The following is a 16,163-nucleotide window of genomic DNA, read 5'->3' as shown; positions in this document are numbered from 1 at the left end:
AGTGAGATTAATAGCACGATTAAGCGTGATTACTTTTTTAAATCGCTCGACAGCTTTACTGCTGATCAAATACAATGGTGGTGAGCACAGCATTAAACTTGGAGAAAGAGAAATTACATGCAATTCTTAAAAAAAACAGAGGTTGGATTTTAGAGCTGTTAATCTTAACAGTGTAACTTTAACTTGAAAAGAAAAAACTCCCTTTGCTCTAACTCTTTGCTAAGAGAAGGACACCTCAAATGACCAGCCTGAACTTCCCATGTATGGTTTCAGTTTCTATCTTCAAACACCATAACATTTCCTCTGTAGGTCACTGCTGGTCCTGATCTAACAGGCAATTGTACTGTGTGTCTGTCCATGGTATTATACTCAGAAGGTTGCGGCAGCAAAGAAGTAGATATGGAGGATGAGGACGGATACACCATTTTAAATTTTCATTCTAAGAATCCAGCCTTCACCCATGAACCTTCAGGAACAAAGGTATCACACAGCCTAAAGCTCCTGATGCTTCCGGGGTTAAGATATTTGCTAGGGATTTTAGTGAAATGATAGCAATGCTATACTTAAGCTTGAGACTAGTCAACTGTTTAACAACCAATTTTTCTAAATGCTCTAGAATCAGAACGCGCACTCAGATTGCCTTGAAATTTGCTGAGCCTTACAAGGGCTGTGCATAGGGCTATTGATCCAAATTTGGGGGCATTTGGGGAAGGGGTTTCTGAGATTTGACATTCCTTTAAAATGCCATGCCACGCCACAGCACCATTTTATAGTTCTTATAACTTTTTTGCATGCTGCTGCAACTTCTTCCCAATCGTGTGCCCTCTAAGTGTTTTGTTGCACTCTGGCCTTTAAACAGCCCCAGTAACCAGTCTGGGAGTAAAGAATTAGGCCTGGTCTATGCCCAAAGGTATGGCTGGCATAACAAGATCAGTTAGGAATGTGGAAAAATCACAACCCTGTTATTAGGGATATACTGGCTGTCATAAATATAAAGGGAAGGGTAAACCCCTTTAAAATCCCTCTTGGCCAGAGGAAAAATCTTCTCACCTGTAAAAGGTTAAGAAGCTAAAGATAACCTCGCTGGCACCTGACCAAAATGACCAATGAGGAGTCAAGATACTTTCAAAAGCTGGGAGGAGGGAGAAAAACAAAGGGTCTGTATCTGTCTGTATGATGCTTTGGCTGGGGACAGAACAGGAATGGAGTCTTAGAACTTAGTAAGTAATCTAGCTAGGTATGTGTTAGATTATGATTTCTTTAAATGGCTGAGACAATAGCTGTGCTGAATAGAATGACTATTCCTGTCTGTGTGTCTTTTTTGTAACTTAAGGTTTTGCCTAGAGAGATTCTCTATGTTTTGAATCTAATTACTCTCTAAGGTATCTACCATCCTGATTTTACAGAGGTGATTCCTTTACTTCTATTAAAAGTCTTCTTGTAAGAAAACTGAATGCTTTTTCATTGTTCTCAGATCCAAGGGTTTGGGTATGTGGTCACCTATGCAAATTGGTGAGGATTTTTACCAAACCTTCCCCAGGAAGTGGGGTGCAAGGGTTGGGAGGAAAGACGTGTCCAAACTACGTTTCCCAGTAAACCCAGATAAAGTTTGGTGGTGGCAGTGGAAATCCAAGGGTAAAATAATTTTGTACCTTGGGGAAGTTTTAACCTAAGCTGGTAAAAGTAAGCTTAGGAGGTTTTCATGCAGGTCCCCACATCTGTACCCTAGAGTTCAGAGTGGGGAAGGAACCTTGACACTGGCAAAAAGTCCTTATGCCAGTAGGGTTGCCACCTCTCTGAGATACAGAAAAACCAGCCACTGGCCACCCCTGCATCAACAAAAGGGGTTCTAGTGATGGCTATAACTAATTATTTCTAAAAGGTTTTAGAGAACCATTTTATACACACAAAATAACAGTGTATTTTTATGGGTTTTTTTCTTACCTTATCCTAACACAAATCCTCATTCTCGACTATGAGGGTGTGAATTGTAGAGTGCTCCAACATGTCCTAAGTGTGGGGGGGGGGAGGGAAGAAGGGCGGGGGGAGACCCAAAACACAAACAAACAAAAAAAGGGCACATGAAATCTTTTAACTGACAAGACAATACAAAATCAGGGCAGCGCAATCACCCTATATGCCGGTCCAGATTATTCCATTCGGGAAACAGGTATAAATTCTGAAAAAAGCACTCTTTTACTGGTTTAGGCTACGTCTACACTAAGAGGATTTGCTGGTATAGCTGTACCAGGAAACCTTTTCTAGTGTAGACAAGGACTCAGACGTTGGAAAGATCACATCAGTGCTTCAGGAAAGAAACTGAAATGTAAAGTAAATTAGTGTCACCATACGCACAATCTGATTGCTCAGAAACAACACAAAGCTCAGATCTAGAACTGGAAGTTGAGAAAATGGAGATTCTTAAGTCCGAGTTTGTATGATGAGATGTAGAATGAAATGAAGGTGTCCTTCTTGAACAATCTTATATATCATAGTAAAATGAGTGCTTTGTGATCTATGTCATCTGAAATGTTCAGGGCTGATTGGCTCTTTGGTTGGAGATTTGAGTTGTGTAGTTAATGAGGTGATCTGTTACAGGACATTCCTTCTCTTAGGAGCACTCCTGTTTTGCCTCAATGCATAAATCACATTGGATTTGTGTTTAAAAAAAATCTACTCTCAAGCTCCAATTAAACTAGCTGAATGAACATGATAATCTAAACCAGGTTGTATTGTTTGGTAAGGCCATGATTTCCATGACAAAATCTTTAAAATATCTTGGGTTTTTCACTTCAAAAAAAGAATGATGGTCTCTGTCACCTTAGTTAACCTGGTTCTAAGCAAGCTCTCTGTATGTATCATGGAGTATAGGGGAATAACTTAAAAAAACAACAACCTGGTTTTAAACTACAGCATTGGTTAAATATTAAATAAAAGTTTGAAAACTTTGTATCTTTTACTCATTTCCATGAATATTTTCTATTTACCGCAATAGACAACCAGCCCTATTTACATGTTTTGCTATATTGTGTCCCAAACTATCTGTAAGAGCTATGTATCACTTTTCTAATGAAGAATAAGCTTCATAACAATTAAAATATTGTCTCTCAAGTACAATTATTACTTTCTTATTTTTGGCCATGACAAAACCAAGACTGTGTATTTTTGGCCATGTCAAGTAACCAATGTTAAATGTAAGGACTGTCAACAAATAATATGTTGATCATCTGAAATTTTTTTACTCCAGGAGAATTTCTACTTTTTGTCAAGAACCCCAAGCCTGAAAACTTTCAGCTAAAAACAGGAAAATCAATACAAAATATTTAGTTTTGAATTGGATAACCCATGTTAGAATATTTTGGTTTGTTAAACCAAATCAAAATGTTTCGACACTCTCAGATTGAAAACTTCTGTTTTCAGCCAATAATATTACGCCAAATTTTTCAGGTGAATATTTTTGGTTTTCAGTAGATCTGGACAGTTTTCCCATGAGTTTTCAAGATGTTGAAATTTTTCCTCTCCCAAAACAAGATGACAAAGTAAAAATCTGAAAACATTTCTTCAACTGAGAATCCAGAAAAAAAAATCTAATTTGTTCAAATGTAACATTTCATTTGAATAATCTTGAAACGTTTTGTTTTCACTTTGACTTTTTAAAAAATGTTTCACCTTTTTTAGTATACAATAAATATATTTCCAAACAGTCATTTTTAATTGGAAAAAATCAATCTATTTGTTTAGAAAATGTCAAAATGTCCTATTTTGAGAATTTCAGAACTTTTTTCAGATTTATCTGTTTAGTTAGATTCATCAGAACTGACCCTTTCTTGTAAACAGATTCAATTAAATGACACTTTCTAATGGAAAAAAATGTTTCATTGGCTGATATTAGAACTGGTCGGGAATTTTCCAGTCTCCCCATGATGTTTCAGTTTTTGAGTGTTCTGTTTTTTGATACAAAGGTTGAAGTTTTTCATGGAAAATAAGAACTTTACATCTATTCAGTAGAAAACCCAAATTTCCATCTTTAAAAAAAAATATGCATTTTTCAATCTCCCATACGCATTTGGCTAATGGCCCAAATTTATTTTTACTATAACTGTACTGAAGACAAGGACATTAAACCAAAGAGAAGAGTGGTGCAGAAGATAGCCCAGGAGACTAGGGTTATATTCCCAGCTCTGCCACTGACCTGATGTATGACCTTGGGCAAATCACTTCACCTGTTTCCCCTCTCATCCTTTGTTAAATTTAGATTCTAATATCTTCAGGGCATGGACTGTCTCCTACTTTGTGTTTGTACAGGGCCTAGCATGGTAGGGCTCTGATTTTAGTTGGGGGCCTCCTGTTGCTGCTTTAGCACAAACGATAATAAATGGTATGTTGTGATTGGCCTGTTTACTTCTAAGCATGAGACTGGGTAGGAAGCACCCTGACGGGAAGAGGGTGAGCAACATAGCCAAATTTCATAGGGAGTGGGGTTGGTAGGTACTGATATTTGGTCACTGGCAATTATTTGGCCTCCTAGTTTAGACAGATACAACCCAAATATACTCCAGGGTGACACTAGATTCTTGTCTTTCTGTTCACATCTCATTTTTTCTTTGTTAGAGTCCATCCCTTTGCCTTCCAAATGGCGATGCACAGCACTGATTTTGGGGATCCTCTGCCTGCTATTGCTGGTAATTGCAGGGATCTTGGGTATCCAGGGTAAGTATTTACAAGGAAAAAGTCTAAGGGGAAGATTCTGCACTCACCAGCACTGATGCAAATTTGGAGTTAACGCCACTGAGTACAGGAGAGAGATTCTGGGTTTACTCCAGTGTAACTGAGAGCCATTCTCCTTATAAAACTATTTAATATAGTTCAGTGCTACATAGAAATGCACATGCAGAGGAGTGACTTTCACCCTAAATAAATATGGTTATATTTTATTATACAATGATCCGCTGGAACCCACACAAAGGGAGTGGAAACTACCTCTATCTGCCCAGCTGGGAGTTCCACTAGCATAGGGTAGTGTCCATCATAGCTCTTCCTTGCAATCCGCATGAAGGGGTGTGTCATGGGCAGGTGAGCTGTTCCTAGATGGCAGATGTTCCCTTATGGGCCCTTCCCAACTGAAGGAGTTTAGACAACCCCTGCAGGCTGCATAGCTGGCATAAAACTAGCTGGAGAACTGGGCAGCTGTAACCAGCTCCTGGGCAGCAGATGGCATTGGCAGAGAATATTGGCCCAGGTAGAGTGGTTAATTAAAATATTTCATAATAAATAACACATTTTGATTTTAAGAATGCTGCAGTTGTTTTAAAGTCCTTTTGGCAGCAAAAAGAATATGAAATAAACTTCTGTTTCACATTCCTCTATAATGCTAAAGTTTGCATACTGACTGTATTTTTAAGAGCAATATTGTATTTTCTTATTCTGCTTTTAAGTGACCCAGGCATCACATTTAGCAAGTGCATCACTGCAAAATCTCTCACGGCAGCTAGAATTACTCCAAGCCAAAAATGCAAACCTTTCAGAGATTCTCCAGCAGTTGACACGTGGCAGAGGTAACCATTGTGGTGGGACCAGACTAACCTGAGATCTTCCTTGATCAAATAGCTGTTTTTTAGACTAAGGAAATCAGTAGAGCTAATCTATCTAGACTTCATGAAAACAAGATGGGTGAGGTAATATCTTTTTCACTGGACCAGTTTCCTCAGTGAGAGAGAGAAGATCTGTTAACACTTTGTTACAACCTTTCACTCTATGGGGACAGCAAGGACTCAGTACATCAGGGGGCATATGCATTTTCTGGGAGGAAGCAATCACTTATCTTTCTTATCCATCATTGTTTGGAGAATTATGGAGCAGCACTGGCATATTCCCAAGGAAATCCTTTCTAGTAATATTGAGATAAAAGAAGATCTGAAAGTTGGGTAAAGGAGGGGTGGGTGGGGAACGTTGTCAACATAAAATCTACAGCCAGAATTCTTGGAGAAAATCAAGAATGTGACTGGTCTGGCCAATATGGGTTCTGAACCACCGGAGAAGCTTCAGTCCACCAGGACTTGTTGACCACATTACCTTACCTGATACCCATACATCCATGAAACAGCAAAGTTGGGAAGCTCATTATAATTTGATATTATTCTTGCACTGGATTTTGTAAATCCACCGACAACTTTTCACTGCATAAGATTATCCCATGACAAAATCTGCATGCCCTGCATGTGGGGAGGCAGCACAACATTGTCTACAGACCTAAAAGTCCCTGGCACATCTAGAAACTTTGATGCGGTGTCTAACCTTGAAGCTACATCGGATTTCCCAAGATACTGATATCAAAAATATTTCTATTAATGTGAGTCAAAGGTCTAGTATATCCAAATTATCCCTCATCTCTCTCAGTTCCTTGTGTCAGTAGGGACTGAAAAATAATCTGTGCTATATAGATAAAATTCTACTGCTGCTTCTAGATTTCCCATGACTTCATTTATTATTCCTTTGGGACATTTACATCTTTCTCCACAATTGTTCTTTTAATAGTAAAATGATTTGGCATGGCCACATTCCACAACTCTTAGATTCCAGAGTGCTTAGATACCATTGGGAAACTAAGATAGTGATACTGATATGAGTGCTACATTTAGGAATGAACAATCAAATGGGGGAATAACTGGCTTGGCAGTAGTACCACCGGAAAGGATTTAGCAGTTATAAGTTATGTCTACACTGTGATAAAAGACCTACTGGATGGCTGTGGCTGGCCCAGGTCAACTGACTCAAACTCATGGATCTTGGGCTGAGGGGCTGTACAATTTCAGTGCAGACATTTGGGCTCCTGGATGGCAATGGGAACATATAAGTCTAATTCTAACCAAGAGAAGTCAGTTGTACGCACCCATACCCACCTACCCATGCATATTTGGTGGGATATGAGGCCTCATGGTAGAGCAGTGGTGACACAGAACACCCAGTACATTACACAATATTCAGTATTAATCAGCATCAGCCATGAGCACAGAAATATTTATTCTCTTTTCAAGGCCACAAATGCAGCCTTTGCCCAGAAAATTGGTTCTTGTATGGGGAAGTCTGTTACCACCTCTCAACTGAATGGAAAACGTGGCAAGGAAGTAAAGATTATTGTTCTTCTCATGACTCCAGACTTCTTAAGATAGAAAACAAGGAAGAACTGGTAATGTCTTTTCCTTCTTCACTTACTGTAGATACAAAACCAGGAATGAATGCGGCAATGGGTGTAGGTTTTATATTGCATGTTCATATTGCCACTGATAAAATGACACCACCAATGCATTATATTCTTGGTCAGTATCAAGGGAAACTTGGCAGCCAATGCATTAAATTAGAGAAGGTGATAAAAGACATTTAAAAACTGACTGAAGGAATCAATGGCAATGTTATGTGAAAGGTCCTGCAGACCAGTGCTTTCCACTGCCACATAACAGAGGTGGGTATCTCACTCTCCTATGACCAGCAAAGGCCAAGAGTGCTCAAGCCCTGTGGATGCTTTCTATCATTAACCAGAGGAAACACATCCAGTTGTCAGGTATCCATAGGTAGAAGAGCTGTAGCTATAATGTGAGCTCTTGAATTCGTTGCATCAATCTTCACGGTTGAGGATGTGAGGGAGATTCCCAAACCTGAGCCATTCTTTTTAGGTGACATATCTGAGGAACGGTCCCAGATTGAGGTGTCATTAGAGGAGGTTTTGGAACAAATTGATAAAGTAAGCAGTAATAAGTCCCCAGGACCAGATGGCATTCACCAGGGGTGACGCTAGAGAGGGGCACGTTCCAGAGGGGGCAGGGGGGAAGCTGTCCCTGTACTGTCCCACCCACCAGCTGTTCTCAGGTATGTGCCTGCCTACTTGAGCTCGCTGGAGTCGCTCTTCCTGCTGCTGCTGGTGAGTAAGAAGGGGAGCTTCTTTCTTGCAGTGACGGGGCAAAATGGGAGGGCTCAAAGGAGGGAGGAAGGGGAGCAAGGAGGCGGGGGGGGGGGGGCCACCGGGGACACTGGGGATGATCACGTAGTTTTCACGGGGATCATGGAGGGGATGAGGAGGCAGCATAGGCCAGGGCTGGGAGTCTGGTCGGGGAGTGAGCAAAGAAGGAGCCATGTGGCTGGCCTGGATGGGCATCTGGGTGGGGTGGGGGAGTAGCAGGGCCAGGGGCTAGAGATGGGGAGTGAGTGTTTGGGGAGGCAAAAACCCACGGGGGATGGGGGATTTCTGTGGGAGAGAGAGGTTTCTTGGCCTGGATTCCTCTGGCCACCCTATAAGTTAGACGGAGATCCCTGATGTGCTTTTAGCAATGCACAGGATTCCTTTAAAGCCATAAGGGTAGGAAACAGGTATTTTACTTTAAATAGGGCCCTGCCTGAGTTCCATATATTGCATGAGTGCAGAATCAGACTCATTTCATGAAAGGAAACCAAACTTTTCATATGATCTGGGCCAGCCTACTAGTAGCTGGTAAGCACTTAAAACTCCAGTGCATCTTCCAAATGTTTGTTGTGTGTTGATATGAAATTCAAAGGAGGGGGAGGATGATCTTGTGGTTAAAACACTGGCTTCTCTTTACAGGACCTAAATATTATTATTATTTTGCCACAGACCTCCTTTATGCAACTTAATTTATCTCTGCCTTAGTTTCCCTATCTGTAAAACGGGGATAATTCTAAGTTAAGAAGGGCATATGATGATGAACATGTCTGTGAAACTTTGGAATAATGTGCTATAGAAGAACAGAGTATTTATTAAAATATTAGATATGATACTTTAAAGAATGGGTGCTTAAGTTAGACACATAGAGCATTATCTTGCATCACTGAACTCAAGGATACCATTGCCATTGATCTCAATGGGCACAGGATCAAAGCCCTGGATCCTTACTGAGGTTCCTAAGTAAGTGGCTCAGTTTTCCAAAACACCCATAAGTTTCATTTTTGAAAAATTGGGTCACGTATTTTGGAGACTGTCAAGGTTCCTTCCCCATTCTGAACTCTAAGGTACAGATGTGGGGACCTGCATGAAAGACCCCCTAAGCTTATTCTTACTGGCTTAGGTTAAAAACTTCCTCAAGGTACAAACTTTGCCTTGTCCTTGAACTCTATGCTGCCATCACCAAGCGTGTTAAACAAAGAACAGAGAAAGAGCCCACTTGGAGACATCTTCCCCCCAAAATATCCCCCCAAGCCCTACACCCCCTTTCCTGGGGAAGGCTTGATAAAAATCCTCACCAATTTGCATTGGTGAACACAGACCCAAACCCTTGGATCTTAAGAACAAGGAAAAAGCAATCAGGTTCTTAAAAGAAGAATTTTAATTAAAGAAAAAGTAAAAGAACCACCTCTGTAAAATCAGGATGGTAAATACCTTACAGGGTAATCAGATTTAAAACATAGAGAATCCCTCTAGGCAAAACCTTAAGTTACAAAAAGACACAAAAACAAGAATATACATTCCATTCAGCACAGCTATTTTACCAGCCATTAAACAAAAGGAAATCTAACGCATTTCTAGCTAGGTTACTTACTAACTTAAGGAGTTATGAAGAGCATTCCTGATCTGTTCCCAGCAAAAGCATCACACAGACAGACAGACCCTTTGTTTCCTGCCCCCCTCCAGCTTTGAAAGAATCTTGTCTCCTCATTGGTCATTTTGATCAGGTGCCAGCGAGGTTATCTTAGTTTCTTAACCCTTTAGAGGTGAAAGGGTTTTACCTCTGGCCAGGAGGGATTTTATAGTTCTGTATACAGAAGGGTGGTTACCCTTCCCTTTATATTTGTGACAGAGACTAACTGGGGCAAATATTTAAAGGGGGGGAAGTCTTGGTCCATGTGTCTGGAGGTTATTGCCTTCTTTGAGGCAACAATTATTGCTCTTCGGGCATTTAAAACAATATCTGCAGCCAACACTTGTAGAACGTTTAAAAGCAATTGTTATGCAAAGGTATGGAACTGAGTAACTGACGTGAGTGATATCAAGGTAACTTGGTGCAAGTTACTCATTCTTCCTTGACTATGAGTACGTTTTGCATTTGAGTCATGCTTGCAAAATTGTTATGAAAATTTACAGCGAAGACACAAATTCTACTAACCTGAATTTACAATATTTTAATGAAAGCAATATTTTACTTGCTTGTCTCCCCCCCAACATTTATTTACCAGGCATGTGTGGAATTTTTAAGGGCAGGCTGAAGTCAGACTATGGGAAATGCTTCAGGAATGAGTGCTGATTAAGTTAGCAATTCAGAGTTTTGTGATTGCTAATGTGGCACTCCCTAAATTAGTAGATTAGGGCCCAATCCTTCAAACATTTCCACACAGGTGGAATGTTATTTACACAAGTAGTCTTACTGAAATCAATTAGAGTAGTGATGTGGAATGTAGATAATGTTGGTACGTTGATTACTTGTGTGAGTACTATTTGCAGTGTTTTTATAATATGGTTTCAATTCAAGGACCCAATTCTGCACTTAATGAAGGAACAAAATCTTTGGCAGAAGCCATGAAGAAGACTCTGCTGTCTTCCTTTTTAACTGCGATATAGCAAGATTTCTCCTGAGAGAAGTAACTGCTTTGCCTGCTAGTTCATAACTACACTTAAATGCCCTTACTAGAACTCAATTAAATTGTATAAAGTAGGTACACTATCACCTTTTGATCTAATATGTATTTAAACACCCATATTTTAGCCAAGCTTTATACCAAAGATTTTTTTCATAATTCATGAAGTAATTTCATCTAGTCATATACCTAAGTGTATTCTGTATTAACAGGAAAAGGAGCAGAACATTACTGCAGCCAGCTCAGGAAAGACCTGCACTCACTGTGCAGCCACAGAGGTTAAAAAGCAAACAAAATGTTAGGATACATATGCAATGGAGACTAAATGGAGAGTATAATATTGTCAATGTATAAAACAATGGTATGACCTCATCTGGAATACTATGCATAGATCAGATTGGATAAGGATAAAGCAGAAATAGAGGGAGTTCAGGCATGGGTACTGAGATTGATCCGAGGCATGGATAATCTCTCATATATAAAGATATTGAAAAGACTGGCATGTTTACCAGAGAGATGTGCTAGGATTTTCAGAAGAGCCCCAGGACTTAGGTGCCCAACTCCCATTGAACTTCAATGGTATTTCAGTGTCTAACTTTCCTAAAAAGAACAGGAGTACTTGTGGCACCATAGAGACTGACAAATTTATTAGAGCATAAGCTTTCGTGGGCTACAGCCCACTTCATCGGATGCAACTTTCCTAGGCTCCTTTGAAAATCCTAGCTGAGATGAATGAGAGAGGACCCGATAAATGTGTAGAAAACAAAGAATGGTACAGAGATGGTAAACTGGGCACTTCTGTTCACCCTGTCTCATACTGTGGGAACAAGGGGATATTAAATGTAATCGAAAGGCATATTCAAATCTTGTAAAGGAAATTATATCTTCACACAATGCAAAACTAGCTTGTGGAACTCACTGCGATCTCATTGAGGCCAGAAGCTGAGAAGGAGTCCAAAAAGGATTAGACATTTATGGATAGTAAGAATATCCAAGTTATAATAGTAATTATACGTTAAATGAAATACCCCGAGGAATTTTGGAAGGGATATAACCCCTTAACATGCTGTAGGGCATAAGCTAACCTCTACTATTGGGCAATAGGAGTAAACTTTCCCTGGGGCACCTTACACCATAACTAATTACTGCACGGTTTCTTGAACCTTGTTCTGAAGCGTCTGGTACTGGTCACTGTTGATGACAGAATACTGGACTTGGTTGACCACTGGTCTGATCCAGTCTGGTAATTTGGCAATTCCTATATTTCTGTGTTCCTGTTATTAGAAACAAGTATGACAGATTTTTGGAGACCATCTAGATTTAAAATTGAGAGTGTTCAGTTTTATATGTATATATTTATATATACACATTTAAAATAGCCATTAAATTAACCCTATGCAATATGAATTCTCTAACCAACTTACATATTAAAAATAAAGCAAAACTAAAAACAAAATAAAAATATTAAAATCTTAGTAAACTAAGCAGCATCTGTTGTTCATCTTGTTAAACTGCCATCTTCACAATAAATCCTGAGTTTCACTGTTTATATGAATGCTGGAGGCAGGGTCAGAAAAGGTGGGTAAATATGCATTTATTTTGTGAATTTCTAATAGTGCACTACAGTGCTGCATTTAATTGTATGTTACCAGCTGCCTCATCATTCAGTTTATTTTTACTTTTTCTGCAAATGAAATATTCCTTTTATTACAAGTCAAAAACTCAGGCGTTAGCAGGATATTCATGGTTAACACCAGGCTACGTCTTTATATATAGTTCAAGTATGTTGCTCATTTGAGCCTTTTAAGGTATGGGTCCTCAACCTCATTATAGACCAGGGGTTCCCAAACTTGATTCGCGGCTTGTTCAGGGAAAACCCCTGGTGGGCCACAAGTCGCTTGGTTTACCTAAGTGTCCACAGGTACGGCTGCTCGCAGCTCCCAGTGGCTGCGGTTCACCGTTCCCGGCCAATGGGAGCTGTGGGAAGTGGTGGTCTGGCCTGCGCATACCTGTGGATGCTCAGGTAAACAAAGCATTTGGCGGCCCACCAGGGGCTACCCTGAACAAGTCACGCACCAAGTTTGGGAACCCCTGTTATAGACTCACCCACTAGTGTGAAGAAATATAGGCCTATAATGTTTAACTATTGTTTGATGTACTCTTATGTTCTGTGTATGACAGAGCCATAAGAGTGCATCAAACACTTATGCTACACAAACAGAGTTTTCACAAACAGAGTTCTCTTGTGCATCTAGCTATCCCTTCCAATTTACAGGAGGACAGACTAAACATGAGAGTTCCTTCAGGCCTGAGCTCAATAGAACCTCCCAGTCATTGTGGATAGTTCTCTGAAAACATTCACTCAATGTGCAGCGGCAGCTGAAAAAGTGAACAGAATGTTGGGAATCATTAAGAAAGGGATAGATATAAGACAGAAAATATCATAATGCCTCTATATCAATGGTTCCCAAACTTGTTCTGCCGCTTGTGCAGGGAAAGCCCCTGCCAGGCCGGGCCAGTTTGTTTACCTGCCGCATCCGCAGGTTCGGCCGACCACAGTTCCCAGTCGTCACGGTGCGCTGCTCCAGGCCAATGGGAGCTGCAGGAAGTGGCGCGGGCCTAGGGACGTACTGGGGCTTTCCCTGCACAAGCGGTGGAACAAGTTTGGGAACCACTGCTCTATATAAATGCAGGGTCTGCCCAAATCTCAAAAAAGATATGCTGGAATTGGAAAAGGTTCAGAGAAGGGCAACAAAAATGATTAGGGGTATGGAACGGCTGCCATATTAGGAGAGACTAATAAGACTGGGACTTTTCAGCTTGGAAAAGAGACAAGTAAGGGGGGATATGATAGAGGTCTATAAAATCATGACTGATGTGGAGAAAGTAAATAAGGAAGTGTTATTTACTCATAACACAAGAACTAGGGGTCACCAAATGAAAAAAATAGGCAGCAGGTTGAAAACAAACAAAAGGATGTATTTTTTCACACAATGCACAGTCAACCTGTGGATCTCCTCTCCTTGCCAGAGGACATTTGTGAAGGCCAAGACTATAACAGGGTTCAAAAAAGAACTAGATAAATTCATGGAGGATAGGTCCATCAACGGCTATTAGCCAGGGTGGGCAGGGATGGTGTCCCTAGCCTCTGTTTGCCAGAAGCTGGGAATGGGCGACAGGGGATGAATCATTTAATGAATACCTGTCCTGTTCATTCCCTCTGGGGCACTTGGCCACTGTCGGAAGAGAGGACAGTGGGCTAGATGGACCTTTGGTCTGACCCAGTATGGCCTTTTTTATGTTCTTCAGGAAGTAGGTGTGTCTTAAAATGGTGGGGGGAACATGATTTCTAATAAATCTATTGGAAAATTTCTTGAGGAAAAAAAAGGAGTGTTTGGTCGGTTAGACATTTTAACACAGGAAATGGCATAGGATGGAATTGAAGTGAAATAATTAGTATTTGTTCCCATGTAGGATTTCATAGTATCATTGTCATGTCGCATGTGGATTGGATTATCCCGTAATGCAGTCAATGGGACCTGGGTGTGGGAGGATGGTGCAGCACCTCCCACTGACCTGTAAGTCTCTAGCACATTTACAAAGTTCATCTCTCTCTGTTTCTTACCCTATTTGGTACACAGATGTGAGGGGTGGGGGTGGGGGGGGCGAATAAAGATAGGAAATTCTGCTGCCCAAGATCAGAAATTTCTAACCTTTCACAAGGAACAGTGAGTTTCGTGATCACTCATCCAAGTCCCGATGTATTAACACCAGAAAATGACTACACCATTTGACATGGCTTAGCAATGAATGCACAAGAAGTACCCTGGGGCTGGAGTGCAAGAGGGTCCGCAGTTTAGAACTGATTTTCAAAGGCAGAGCTGGGGGCGGGGGGTAACTTTCCCAACACAGCATATTCTATAGCTGATGCTAGCCATGCTATTAGTCCCTCACTTTCATAAACATCAACCTCAACCTCATATGGTTAAACAGCTCCCAGCTCCAAATGATCCCAACGTTAACACTCTGATTCTTACTTCATCACCAAGTGATTTGCACAACTAAGTGTAAACTGTGTCTTTCAGGTTTCAAGTCAGTGAAAAGTACTATGAAGGGGACTGTGTGGTTTTGGAAGATGGTAAAGCCCAGTCCTATGGTTGCATACATCATAATCGTTGTGTTTGTAAGAAAAAAGTGCTTAGTTGGAATCTGTTTAACTAGCACAAGAAGAAACCTAGAAAAGATGGAATCATACTCTAGCAAGTCCTCTGCAGAAAGAGAAATCTTGGAATAATCAATGTCCCTAAATTTTGATTGAGACACTAATTTACAACAGCTGAGGATCTTGCCCGATGTTTACTATTAGTATAATTTACCTTTATTTCTTCCTTCTTTACTTTGGTCACAGAAAAACTGTTGATGAGTTTGTTATGGAAGGAAACAGGACTTGGCCATTCAAAGTGAGGAACAGTTTATGGGGATAAATATCACTCATTTGGAACATAAACCAGCCAGTCAGGGTGGTCAGTTCAAGTGGCTGAGGAATCTTTTAGATTAATGAGAGCAAACGTGTCAAGTGGTTAGAGCAATGGAAAGGGTTCCATTTCCTGCTCTGCCACTTTCTCATGGCCTTAAGAAAATGATTTAATTCTGTGCTTCATCTTCAAAATGGGGATACATTATATTAATGCTAAACGCTGTATAAACATACCACAGAAAGGGACCTGCTGGCTCAAAAGGATCTAGCTAAGATTGGATTTCCCCTTCAGGGAATAGGGAACATATAATATAAACCCCTTCTTTACCTCTCCCTCTGGAGAGGAGGGGTGCCAGCATTGGGACAGATCTCCTTTTAGAGAGGAGGAAGTGGTTAAGGAGCTCCTGTCTGGAACAATTCTTTTCACCCCAACAATTCTTTTTCACCCCAACCCCAGTGCGGTTGCTGCTTCTAAATGAAGATAGGTCACAGCCGATTTGCCTCACCAGGTGGAAAGAATTATTTAACTCATGTGACTAAACCCAGCCTCTGGATAGTCAAAGGGGGACTGTGAAGGTTCCTGCAGTGATCCCTGAGGAAGGGAGTTGGGGCTTGGTAGTAAGGCTCATCTGGAAGTTTTGTTTTCCTTTCTGGAAGAAGGCAGGCCAGGCCATGAATCTTCTTCAGCAGCTCAGAGGAAGAGAGAGTATTTCAGAGAAGAGGGGTTGTGTCCATCTTAAGGTTGGGTGGTAGACTTTTTGGGTTTATTTGGAATTTTATGTTAATAAAACCAGACCCCAGGAAGGGGTTGTTGGACTTGTGAAAGCCTCTTTTTGAGTTATTGAGGAAACTAAAACGGGATGCCACAGAGCTACCCCTGGCCTCCAGGGGTTGTTTGGGAGGCAGCCAACCCTGCTACACTCCTCTAATTGAAGGGAAGACTGGGAGCCCCAGCAACTCCTCATTCAGGCACCAGCTCTTCCTGACACTCACACTTCACATTCCCGGGTCTGGTGAGTCCTCACTGGACAACCCAAGGAGAAGGGAGCATCACTATCCCAATCCAGTGAGCTGTGGAGAATGCCCTCTGCTTTAAGCACAGTGCCAT

The 16,163-nt window shown here is 40.9% G+C and overlaps 1 protein-coding gene across 1 annotated transcript; it reads left to right on the top strand.

The window, feature by feature from the left end:
- The first annotated feature begins 290 nt into the window (after positions 1-290).
- Positions 291-15,876, top strand: LOC119567322 (natural killer cells antigen CD94-like). The gene is made up of 6 exons (XM_037912169.2): positions 291-479; positions 906-910; positions 4,612-4,710; positions 7,035-7,186; positions 14,053-14,156; positions 14,664-15,876. The coding sequence occupies exons 1-6, from the start codon at positions 358-360 to the stop codon at positions 14,797-14,799; spliced, it is 618 nt and encodes a 205-aa protein (XP_037768097.1). The 5' UTR covers positions 291-357; the 3' UTR covers positions 14,800-15,876.
- Positions 15,877-16,163: the final 287 nt, after the last annotated feature.

This window comes from Chelonia mydas, chromosome 1 (genome assembly GCF_015237465.2).
Source record: "Chelonia mydas isolate rCheMyd1 chromosome 1, rCheMyd1.pri.v2, whole genome shotgun sequence".
NCBI classification, from domain to species: domain Eukaryota; kingdom Metazoa; phylum Chordata; order Testudines; family Cheloniidae; genus Chelonia; species Chelonia mydas.
Note: the sequence above shows the minus strand (reverse complement) of the source record. Positions and strands in the feature narration are given on the sequence as shown.